Genomic DNA, 13,411 nt, shown 5'->3' on the forward strand with positions numbered 1-13,411 from the left:
TATAGTATTTTCACAATTAAAAAAATTTTTAAAAGAAATGAAATCATGCAAAAGAAGAATGTAGCAATAATTTCATGTATTGTTGAGAAATAAAATTTTGGTATTGGCACAAATACTGTCATGTTTTCAGCAATATACTTTATAACTTTGGGGGGGGGCGGAGTGGGGAGAAGATGGGAAGGGATGGGAAGGGGAAAAAAAGGAGGCAGCAATGCTTGATAAGAAATGTACTCATTATCTTGCCTATGTAATTGTAACCCCTCTATACGGTATTTTCACAATTAAAACAAAGAAGAAATGGTTAATTTTATACTGGCTATAAGGATAAGAAATCAATGAATATATTAACAATGATACACAAATATAGTACATATTATTTTATATGATATTTAACCTTACCCTAACTTTTATTGCTGGCATATTTTAAGTTATATATATGGCTCAAGGTACTGCTCTGAGGTATCCTAATCAACATAGAAATGACCAACAAAGAAACAGGAAGTAAGATCTGTGTGTTTCACCATTTTGTTATTCCCCCTTCCCCTCCCCAAATTAGATAAATGTATATACAAGATGCAGTGTAGCAAAATCAAACACAGTAACAACAAGGACTATACTACAGGGAGAAGAACATACAAAAGAAACAAAAAAATCACATAGTATATTAAAAAACAATGACAAAGTAAAGCCTCTTGCATTCATATCTTGGGGTTCACTTCATTTAGCATCATCTTATATGGTCCTATGTACAGTTTTTGAGCTTTATGTTCATTTGATAAGGTCATCCTAGACATATACTAATTATTGCAAATAAGGGAACCCCATTGTAACAATGATACTCAAAAGACACTATTTTGGAAACTTACAATTCTTGGAGTGGGGAAATTGGGGAAGGAAGGGATGGTAGGAGAAAAAACAAAGGAGGGGATAGCAATGCTCAATAGGAAATGTACTCATTATCATGTAAATGTATACCCCTCTGTATAGCATCTTTACAATGAAATAGAATTTTAGAAAAAGAAAAAAAAATCTGTGTGCCTGTGGCTCACCATGTGGTACAGTGGCTAAACCTAGTTAATTGGGAATCTGGGGACAGGAGAATGGCAATTCAAAGCCAATCCAGGCAGAAAAACTTGTAAGATCTATTCTCAACAGAAAGTGGGCACAATGGCATATACGTGTCCTCTGAGCTATGAGGGTGACATTTCAGGGCATCACAGTTTCTGGTCAGCCTAGTTCACAAGACATTACTAAGAATGTAAAGTTAGAATTACAGTTCAGGCTCTGTTCCTACCACGTGCTAGACACTGTCCTATAATTAAACTGTGAAAGACATGACTAGAGCTTAGTCATACCACACAAGTCAGCAAGCATGCAAGCCTGCTATAAAACTCAAAGTAACACTGGAAGAAAAGAAAGAGACATTATTAGGGACTGAGTTGTCATTTTTTCCTGCAAGAAAACATTGCAAAGACTCTAGACATAGCTCCTAGAACTTCCTTATTCCTCAAGCTATAGATAATTGGATTGAACATGGGGGTGAGGATAGTGTAGAAGACAGCCAGAATCTTATCCCCTGTAGGGGAACGAAGACTAGAAGGCTGAAAATAACTATAGAAGAAAGGTGCATAGTAAAATGTCACCACAATTAAATGTGTTGAGCAGGTGGTGAAGGCTTTCTTTCTTCCCTCTTTTGAGCGCATATGGGAGACAGCAAAAAGGACCCGGCCATAGGAAGCAGTGATCCCAAGGAAAGGAAAGAGGAGAAACAGGCAGGTACTCATAAAAATTATGTACTCATAGACTCTAATGTCCATACAGGCCAGAGGTAACATGGATGGTATGTCACAAAGGAAGTAATCAATAGCCCTAGACTTGCAGTAGGGAATATGAAGGACATAGATTGTGTGTGCCAAAGCATGGGCAGAGCCAATTATCCAAGATCCTATGATCATCTTCACACATACAATTTTACTCATGCGGATGGGATAGTGGAGAGGGTGGCAGATGGCCACATAGCGGTCATAGGCCATAGAGGCCAACAGTAAGCCTTCGGATCCTGCTAAGGTCACAAAGAAGAAGATTTGCACTCCACATCCCACAAATGATATTCTTTTCTCGCCAGAGAGGAAGTTGAACGCCATCTTGGGGACAGTGGTAGAGATGTACATCAAGTCCATGAGGGAAAGTTGGCTGAGGAGAAAGTACATGGGAGTGTGGAGCCGGTTATCTATACGTATGAGACAAATCATTGTTGAGTTGCCAAACACAGCAACAAAGAACACGAAGATGAAAAAGATCATAAGAAGGAGGCCTGTTTGATTTGAAGGCAACAACCCCAACAGGATGAAATCGCTGGAAGTTTGATTCCATTTCTCCACAAAAATATATTCTGTTGCCCCCTTTGAAAGTAACATGAAAGGAAATGCACACAGTATGAATGAAAATGAAAAGAAGAAAAGAAACTAGCTTTGTCAGGGCTTTGCCAAAATTAATTGGATTTTCTCCCTAGTTGTTGTTTAAACTGGTTTAATATCTGAATTTCATGTTGTTTCCAGTAGTCTCCCACCATTTCAGCCTGTTAAGAGATATGGGTCCAGGCTGTGAGTGTAGTCATTGGCAGCAAAGATAAATGTGTTAGCTGGAGCCTTCCAGCCTTCCATGATTACTGACCAAACCCATCATTTAGGATTAATAACACATAGTATAAACTGAGGAGAGCTAATATCCCTACATTTTTCTTGCCCTTTTCTGCATCTTTATTTTCTGTCCTCACTCCCTACCCACACTACTACAGAGACACAGGTTTAACTTTATTTTTATGACCTACTTCTACAGTCTTTATTAATTTTGATCCATTCATTAAAGCCCACCAATTTTTTATTGTTTGTTGTCTAAAGAATTATTTGTATATTGTATAAGGCTTTCCCTAATAATAAAAGGTATTTGAACAGTCTTTGTTTACTAATATTCGAATTTAAATGAACAAAAAGCAAATGGATATATATCAAATACATTTTCTTTTATATAAAAAATTCTTCAGATAAATACCATATATTACAAAATTTCTTCATCTCAATATTACATATCTATAGACTCCCACTGGCATAGTAATTAAGTTTAATATATATTTGGTTATAACTAACAGAGATAATTATAAACATATACACATCATCACTATAAAAATACAAGAGATTTTAGTATGCTATACCTTAAGTGAAATCTTCATATTCATTTATTATAATCCTGCAAAAAGCAAACATTATTACATTTAACCATTAATACTTTCATGTAAGTAACAGTTTCATTGATGGGAAGAATAAATTTCTCTAATACATTTACTAAAGTTATCAGATGTTGAGCCTCAGTTTCACAATCCCATGTTTTGTAATGGAGTGGCAATGGTTCATTGTGCTCAGACCTCATTCAATCCACTAGGCTCATCTATTATCCTTCTCCAGAGGACTAGGCTTCTTTCAGCACCATAGAACTATTTTGACTCTTGTTCTATATTTTATATTTCCAATTCCTCAGACTGTTCCATGAAGCAGTTGAAGATGTTTACTTAGAAAGAAAGAACATGTGCTAACACATTCTTGATTTAATCTCAACTTCTCTTCTTCCCTTCTCTTCTTCATGTTAAATCACTTAAGTAAAATGTGGTATACATTTATGGTATACATTATATATGCTATACATATATATCATATATATATAATAAAGAAACAAACAGGAAAAGAAAATGAACAAATTTCCTTTCCAGGTTATTTTTTCCTCTATGGCCAGGTTTTGGCTTGGGGTTGTTATCTCTAACATGACACACAGTCTGTGTCTTGTTTTGCCAACTTAGTTTTCTTTCACTAATTTCAAGGATCTACATAATAATCTCCTTCCAATACGAGATTGTCTGCTTTGTATGTATATGTTCTACTGCTGGAAGAAGATTTGAGATCACAGGCTGCTCTGGACAAGGATTTTGGTAGTTATAATGTATTACTAATTGTTCAATATTTAATAACTACAGTCAGTGGTTTGTTGCTTTTATTCCTATACATAAGTTTAAATCATCTCAAATTTTCAATTACTTTTATGAGTATCAATATAGTTATAAGGGTTTATCTTAAAATGGAAATGCACTATTGTAACTTTGAGAAATACAAATAAAAACCATAGACAGGAATGAGATGGATATACAGTATGATTGAACATGGAGCAAAGACACAATCCTATGCATTGTTTGCTTTTTAATTTTTTAAGAAATAAAGAAGTCATGACATGAAATATGTATGTTATATACTATCTAGACCATACATGCTTTTTTCCATAATACATATATCAAACATGAAATAAACATATGTATGATATAGAATAACTGTATTATATATAATCAAATCATTATTTCAGAATATAATCCATTTTAGAAATTTTTAAAAATTCTCTTATGAACTGGCATGTATTTATCATTCAAATTTCACAGGTTCTGCAATCAGTACTCCAAATTAAGTACATGAATATGTAATGGAATGAAAGGGTAGATATATAATCTGATTCTGTGTAGCTATTGCATTACATGTAAAAATGTGGTAGGATTAATGGATATACTCATATATGGGCAGTGTATCACAGTAAGTAATTAAAGTATCATCTTCTTACAGTAAGGAAAATGAAAGAAATCTTGAATTGAAAATGTCTTTAGTACTAAGCACAGCAGAGATTACAGGAGTATCTGATGAAGAATATTTCAAAGTATGGTGCGTAAGCAGGAATTAGAACTTGCATGTTTTTTCTGTGAGATAAGACAGCATCAAATGAGAGTTCCTCTTAAGTGTATTTACAGAACTCACAGTGGTTGCTCTGGATGGGAAGGAAGTTAGATATCAAAACAAAGGAGGAGGCAACAATGCTTGATAAGAAATGTACTCATTACCTTGCTCATGTAATTGTAACCCCTTTGTATGGTATCTTCACAATAAAAAAAGAAAAAAAGAACATATTATCTAAACTAGGAGGTAATAAAAACAGATGGGGACTACACTGGGTTAACAAATCTAAGTCATACATCCTGGGGATCTACTTTAATCTGTGCACATCAAGATACTCGGCTTCGGGGCTGGGAAGGTGGCTCAGTGGTAGAGCGCTTGCCTTGCATGCATGAGGCCCTGGGTTCGATTCCTCAGCACCACATAAGCAAAGAGAAAAAAGCCGGAAGTGGTGCTGTGGCTTAAGTGGTAGAGTGCTAGCCTTAAGCTGAAGAGCTGAGGGACAGCACCCAAGTTCAGAGTTCAGACCCCACCAACGGACCCAGAAAAAAAAGATACTTGGTTTCTGTTTTGAGACTAGACTAATATCTGTGGTTTTATGAGCTCTATTTTTTGGTATCCTGCCTATTGCATAGTTGGACTTCAACTTTTCTACCTGGAGAAATGAGCCAAATAGTACACTTAGATGTAAATGAATGTTACTGTCATGTGACTAAATTGACAATATTATTTCAAAACTCAATATTTGGCATAGAGGCTCTAGAAATGTGGGAAGATTAGCATCTCAGAATTCTTATTTCATTCCTTTCTTCAACCCAGGATTAAACTGAAAATAATAGACCTAGCAGCAGTCTTGACAGAAAAAGTCTTGGAGACACAGGGTCTTTTCAATGTTTACTCAGTTAGTGAGTAAATCTTTTGAAGGGAAAATATTTGTGCATTTAGATTTCCTGCTATTCATATTAGCAACTGGAGAATCATAAAGATAATTGGATCATTGATATTGCAATAACTATTTTGTTTCCTTAATAGAAATTCTTATGTTCCATGTCAATGAAATTAGCTACTTTCAGGATTGTATACAACTGGGAAATGAGGGCATAAAGATCTGAATGACTACTGTTAGAACTGAGAGTCTATTTTCATTAATGTTGAACAGTTTTCTTTACTGATTATAGACTTAACAACACTACAGATTTAAGTGAACAATCATCACATTCTAAGCCCCATCTCACTTAAACTTTGCAATATACAAAAGATGAGAATATGGAACTTCATTACCTACCTTATTGTAGTGAACACATAGTAGGCCTTCAAGAAAGTTTATTCACTGTTCCCATATATATTTAAATGTCTCAAATACAGATACTTCCAGTTTTTAATTTCAGCCTTCAAAAGCATCAAGTTTTACAAATCTAGTAATTACTTCCATAAACTTTAACTTCAGGGTTTTGTTGTTGTTGTTGTTTTGGCCGGTCAAGGGGCTTGAACTCTGGGCCTGAGTGCTGTCGCTTAGCTCTTCAGCTCAAGACTAGTGCTCTACCACTTGAGCTACAGCACCACTTCCAATGACTTTACCCCATTTGTTAGGAAATGGAAAGACTTGGAAAAAATTATACTAAGTGAAGTAAGCCAGGCTCAAAGAAACATGGGTACCGTGGTTTCCCTTACTTGCAATAACTAGTTTATGTCTGAGACAAGCAGAAACGGTCAGGTAAGTCGATGTTAGGTGAAATGAACCCCAAGATAAGGACTCAAATGGTTTTTCTTTCTTGCTATAGTTTCTAACATATTTATAAGATGATTTCTTTGTTGCTTTGTATGTCCCTCCCCCACTGTATAACCCCCCCTTTCACTGTATTTGATGTTGGCATAATTTGTGGAGGGGAAGGGAAAAAAAATCGTTTAGAGATACAGGTGGACCCATTGCAACAATGAGATGTACAAGTCGTTATGTCGAAAAACGAACTTTACAACTTTGGTGGGGAGTGGGGGGAGGATCGGGTGGGGGGAAGGAGGGAGTATGGGAAGGGATGGGAAGGGAAAACAAAGAGGAGGCAGCAATCCTTGATAAAAAAATGTACTCGTTATCTTGCTCATGTAATTGTAATCCCTCTGTACGGTATTCTCACTATTAAAAAAAATAAAAAGAAAAACAATAAAAGAAAAAAAATGAACTTTACAACCTTGGCAGGGGGAGGGCAGGGATGGTGAGGGGAAACAAAGGAGGAGGCAACAGTGCTGGATAAGAAATTTACTCATTGGGCTGGGAAGGTGGCTCAGTGGTAGAGCACTTGCCTTGCATGCCAGAGGCCCTGGGTTCGATTCCCCAGCACCACATAAGCAAAAAGAAAAAATGCTGGAAGTGGCACTGTGGCTCAAGTGGTAGAGCGCTAGCCTTGAGCTGAAGAGCTAAGGGACAGCGCCCAGGCCCAGAGTTCAGGCCCCACGACCGGACCCCCCCTTAAAAAAAAGAAATGTATTCATTACTTTGCTCAAGTAATTGTAACCCCTCTGTATGGTAATTTCACAATAAAAATTTACTAAAAATAAATAGATTTTAGCTTCACTTTTTTAAGTTTTGTATTGTAAAAATACTGCACAGAGGGGTTACAGTTACATAAGTAAGGTAACGAGTACATTTTCTATTGAGCCTTGTTACCTCCTCCTTTGTTTTTCTCCTACCATCTCTTCCCTCCCCACCTCCCCAACTTCCCCACCACCACCACCACGGAAGTTGTAAAGTTCATTTTCCACATAATGTCTTGTACATCTCATTGTTCCAGTGGGTCAACCTGTATCCTTATTTAAGCATTTTATTATTTTCCTTCCCCTCCTCAAATTAGAAAAATGAATATACATGACAGAAAAGGTCAAAAGCTAAGTACATATGATCATATAAGATTGGGAAACAGGTGTTTTTTTTTTCTTTCTTGTTATTGTTTTTGATGTATTTATGATATAATATGTGATTTTTTTGTTGCTTTTGTATGTTCTTCCCCCACTGTGTAACCCCTGTTTTCACTGTATTTAACTTCACTTTTAACTTTCCCAGTTTGTCCTGAAATTTCTCATTCTCTCTTCAGTACAATGAAGTCATTCATGACAAGAAAACCACACCTCCAAAATATTTCCCGGTAGATAAACCTAACACAAACCAACTTAACGCTATAATTTCTTTTCCACTCACCTGCTCGAGAGATCGAGTTTACAATATAAGTGAAGAAGTAACCTTTTAATGATACCATTTTCTGCTTCAAGTCCATGGAGCTCTTGCCAAGATTTCAACATCAGGCTATTGTCACATCATGTGCTAGGAATGCAATAAGTTCACATCCCTGATCAATACAAACTCCAGCAAAACTGAACTCTACTCCGATATAAACAACCGATCTAAATCTACCAAAAACCGAGAAAGAAAAACACAGAACCAAAAAGAACAAATAGTTTGTGATACACATAGCTCACTGTTCCTACCACTAGTCAGTCTCCTTGTGATGACATAATACACAAAAAAAATCACTAACCATCTTAAATTATTTGCACATGGGTGCTTAGGTAAAACATCTTTGTTACTGTTTATTTGTATCAGTAAAAATAGAAAAGATACCTCATAGTTTAAGTTCAAGTTCTACTGAAGGAAGAGAGAAGAAAAGTTCCCCAATTTATTGCAAAAACTTACTTCATAAAGCATTAGATATTTAAATCTTATAATTATTTTCTAATGTCCAAGTCAAGTCAACAGGATGAAACAATCTGTAATTTGAGTTGAGATTGCCAATCTGGAGAGAAAAATCAAATCTGAATGTGGAATAAATCAACCAGCCCTATATGAACACTGGCATCCACATACCATTCAGAATTAAACTAATCAAGGAAGCATGGCACTATTCCAGAACATAATTACACGCTTGTAAGGGGTGTTAGGTCATGTTTATTACAATTCCATGATTTTATTTTTTTTAGAGGTGAAGGCCATTCAGGAAACACAAGAAGCCACTAAGAAAGTGATAAGGCAAGCCAGCCACTGGTGGCTCACGCCTGTAATCCTAACTACTCAGGAGGCTGAGATCTGAGGATCGCAGTTCAAAGCCAGCCCGGGCAGGAAAGTCCGTGAGACTCTTATCTTCAATAAGTCACTAGAAAACTGGAAGTGGCACTGTGCCTCAAGCAGCAGAGCGCTCGCCTTGAGCTGAAGAGTGCAAGGACAGTGCCCAGGCCCAGAGTTCAAGCCCCATGACTGACCATAACAATAAAAAACAGAAAGTGATAAAGAAAACAGAAATGGTATCAAGTAATAATTTCTTCTGTTGTCTGTTAATCTTCCAGAGCCAATCATTGAATATGTTAACCAACTTAAATTATGCTATGATAAAACATTTTGCTCTATTTATGAAGGGATAAACAACAGAGCTATGAAAATATTAATTCAGTCACCAGTTCCACTTTTGTGTTAAGGTAATTCAGCTATGTTGTGATGAAAAGAGAATTCATTTAATCTCAGAGAGAGACATCTCACATTCCAGAAGCCCCTGTGAAGAACCCCAGTTGGGCTAATTCCATAAGACATGCAGTTTTTCCAAAAATTCTTCTCTCTGGGCTACTTTTTTTGGGACTCTGGGAGCGGAATGGGTAGAGGGTAAAATATTGCATAGTATATATCCAAAATCAGGAATAAGTAAATTAAAGGATTACTATTAAGTAATCCTATTAAGTCCTTGTATCTGTAAATCACAGAAGAGAACATTTAATATTATTTTGAGTAGTTGTCATAAACTGGGATCATTATTCATAGGGAAAGTGAAGGAATTAATTTTTTTTGTCAATAATTACAAATGAATAACTTGATGGGGATTTGATAAAATTCAACTCTTCACCAATTTTAATTTCATTATACCAATTCCTTTGGTGAACAATGATAGTTAAAACAGTTTCTTGGGGCTGGGAATGTGGCTTAGTGGTAGAGTGCTTGCCTAGCATGCATGAAGCCCTGGTACCAAATAAATAGAAAAGGCCAGAAGTGGTGCTGTGGCTCAAATGGTAGAGTGTTAACCTTGAGCAAAAACTCAGGGACAGTGCCCAGGTCCTGAAATCAAGCCCATGACTGAAAAGAAAAGAAAACAGTTTCTTGGTAAAAAAAAAATTACAAGTAAAGGTTTTGCCTGGAAGGGAGCTTTGACATGAAAGGTACTCTGAAATGCTTTGTGTTTACTGACATGTTGAATGATTACCTCTTTATACAGCTACTGAGATTTAAAAACAATCAGTGAAAATGAGCAATAATTCAGTGAGGATTTTAGAAATCCGGGAGCCAGGAAAAAGCAGTTGAGTGAAGTATGGTACAAGTATGTGCAATACTTTGGTTTGGTGTGTGACTAGATGGCCAGTAAGGAATTTAGAAAGTGCAAAATTAGGGAGAGTGACTCTTTGCAAGAACCAGGAATAAGTGGATTTTTTTCTGGATATGCTTAAATTAATTTATATTCAGAGATTCTTTCGGTGTAGAATAATGCCATAAAGGTTTTCAGTAACCTACTATAGACATTTACTCTTCCCAGCACTGCATTGTTTTCTCTCCAGTGACCTGCATCTTACCTCAGTCCCTTTATAGACAGGGGCTGTGGTGGCTTTGATTCTACCAATTCATAAGCTAATAAGCATGGACCTGATCTGAACAAGGCTATAAGGATTTCTCATTAATATTATGATGATGACAGTCATTATTATTACTATTACTCATAGATTTTTGTACATTTATGTTGTTGTATGATAATCTATTTAATATATAATGATTAAATAGACTTGAAAATCAATTTCATTTCTTCAAATGTTAATCATTTGCATTTGTTGAGAATATCCATTCTCTTCTCTTCATTTTTAAATAGGTCACAGGTCACTATTCCCAACATTTAGCCTATTGTGCTTTAGAACATAGGACATATTTCCTCCTAACTATGGTTTGGTGCTTCTTATTTAACCCTGTCCTTCCTTCCAAGTATTTAATAACCAAAATTTTGTTCTTTTCTAGCCTCCTACAAGGTGAACATTCTGTTTTCCATAAGGTAGTAAGAATATGTATTTTCTAGTTTGTTTAATTGTTTAATGCAGTGAACTTAATTGTAATTCAGATAGTGATATGATAGGATAGCAAATAATAGGATTCATTATGGATGAATATTGTGCCATTATCAATATGTAATATTTCTCTTTATGAATTCCTATATCAGTGGACACCTTGTTGGATTTTATACCATAAATAGTATAAAGACTTCTTGAATACATGTAAAAATTTGAGTCTCTATGACATAGGTTTTCATTTTCTTTGAAGTCTGTACTGAGTAGTGGGAAAGATAGATCACATGGTATTTTTTAGTTAATTTTCTCTGGAATATCAATAATGTTTTCCATAATCCTTGTATTTATTTTTTACTATATAATAGTGTATACAAATTCTTCCTTTACCTGCTAAACAACATTTGCTATTTTTATCTTTGTGATGACAAATGAATAATTACAAACACACCAATACACACACTGGCACACACTATGGAGAAATATCTCCTCAGATTTTTAGCCTGTTTTATTTTCTTGTGCTATAATTGAATTTTGAATCAGGGCTTCTAAGTCTTATTTTGGTCAAATCTGGTACTCTACCCCCTTGAGCCACACTTCCATTTTTGGCATTCTGCTCATTAGTTTGAGCTAAGAATCTTTCTGACTTATCTGTCCAAGTTTAATATGAACTGAGATTCCCGATGTAGCCTCCTGAGTTGTTAGGATCACAGAAGTGGGCCACTAGCTCCTGGCCTCATTTCAATTGAATTATATTTCTTAACCAAGATGAATCTTGTTAACATCCAACATCCCTACAGTGTAAACCAGTCACCCTTTTTTGTAGCAGTTTTAAGGAACAAATGAGTCAGGCACCTAGAAGTAGGCTGATTATTGTATACAGTTTCATGCTATGCATGATATCACTGTGTTTACCTATAGATGAAAACATTTTAAACATTTCTCTTGATAACCTGTTTTCTATTTAACAGTGCCTTTTTAAATAATCTTAACAAATCTTCTATTCTTTTATGTAGATTACCTCATCCATGGGATCCTATAATGTATGGTCTTTGGTCAAAGTCTGACGTTATGGGGGGAAAATGTGACTAGGAACTAATTTTGTGAAAGTAACTGGTCATATCATATACACCATTGTCTATGAGTGTTTATACAGCAGTAAAAGTCCTGGTGGAGGTTCTTGCATGGCACTGGGTAGGTGCTTCTGTAGAACCTGCACTCTAGAAAAGTAAGTATGGAGTCTATGACTCTATGCTGGAGTGTGATTCTGATCTTCTTTTCACAGGTTATCACTAGACAAAGAAGTATCTACTCTCACTGTTTCACAAAATGCTCACAATAAGCTTTACTTTCTCTCATGCTACCTCATACCTTTGAGTTGAGGGACCTAATGCCCAAAGAAAAAATAAATCCTCAATTCTCATAGATACTAAATGTTGACCTAATTTATAGTCAAATTTAAGGTACCAATGAATTGGTTCCTTACGTGACACTAAAGACACTGAAGAAAAAATTGAAATAGGACCAAAAATATATGATGTTTAATTTAAAGTAAACTGCAATGTGTAAAGTATATGACTCACTCAGTACAATAAGCACTACACAGGGAATCCAGAAGATCTGAATTTGTCTTGTTGCATGACTGTTAAGTAAAACAATTATAGCAATGAACTAAATTAAAAAATGTCTCAGAAATCAAGTTGGGAGTTACTGATAGAAGATTTTTATCTACCTATAGTAATTGCAAATTGTATACAGAATTTTTTATTTTGAAAGGACTGCCAGGCGCTGGTGGCTCATACCTGTAATCCTAGCTATTCAGGAGGCTGCTATCTGAGGATCTCAGTTCAAAGCCAGCCCAGGCAGTAAAGTCCATGAGACTCTTATCTCCAGTAAACTACCAGAAAAACCAGAAGTGGTGCTGTGATTCAAGTGGTAGAGTCCTCACCTTGAGCTGAAGATCTCAAGGGCAATGCCCAAGCTCACCACAACCAACAAAACAAAAATATATAAATATATTTATATATACATATATATATGAGGGAAAAATTAAGCCACAATATGGTCTATGACATTTTTTATCTTGGGTTGATTATTTATAACCCTATTATATCAACACATTAGCAATACTAATAGTGGGATTATTTTTGGTATTGTCACCAAATGGATGTCAGTCATTATTAGTTAGAAATCTTATGTAAATTATTGAGATTAGTTTGACAAATACAATTTATCTGTTTTGGAGATTTTTCAGGAATGTTTTGGTTACATATGTCTTCTCAAAAATTACATGGAATGTAATTATGTCTTATAACTTCTGTTTTCATATGTGTTAAAATGTAATTCGTGACCCTTAATATGACTATATTAATGGGATTCAATCTGAACTTAAATTCATTTATTCTAATATTGAAAGAAGTATCTCATAAATGACATTTAGATTCAGTTTAATAGGTTGACTTTTAGATTCAATTATATTTTTACTGATTTTCTTGGTGCTTCACCTTTCACTTCCTCTAAAGGATTGCTGAAAATATCCAATTTTATCAACAGATACATGCAACCTATCTCTTAACCCT

The 13,411-nt window shown here is 35.4% G+C and overlaps 1 protein-coding gene across 1 annotated transcript; it reads right to left on the reverse strand.

The window, feature by feature from the left end:
- Window positions 1-1,442: 1,442 nt before the first annotated feature.
- On the reverse strand, window positions 1,443-2,417 carry LOC122103889 (olfactory receptor 2L13-like). The gene has a single exon (XM_042674577.1). The coding sequence runs from the start codon at window positions 2,415-2,417 to the stop codon at window positions 1,443-1,445; it is 975 nt and encodes a 324-aa protein (XP_042530511.1).
- Window positions 2,418-13,411: the final 10,994 nt, after the last annotated feature.

Source organism: Dipodomys spectabilis, unplaced genomic scaffold, assembly GCF_019054845.1.
Source record: "Dipodomys spectabilis isolate Male_0828 unplaced genomic scaffold, ASM1905484v1 ptg000019l, whole genome shotgun sequence".
Lineage (NCBI taxonomy): Eukaryota > Metazoa > Chordata > Mammalia > Rodentia > Heteromyidae > Dipodomys > Dipodomys spectabilis.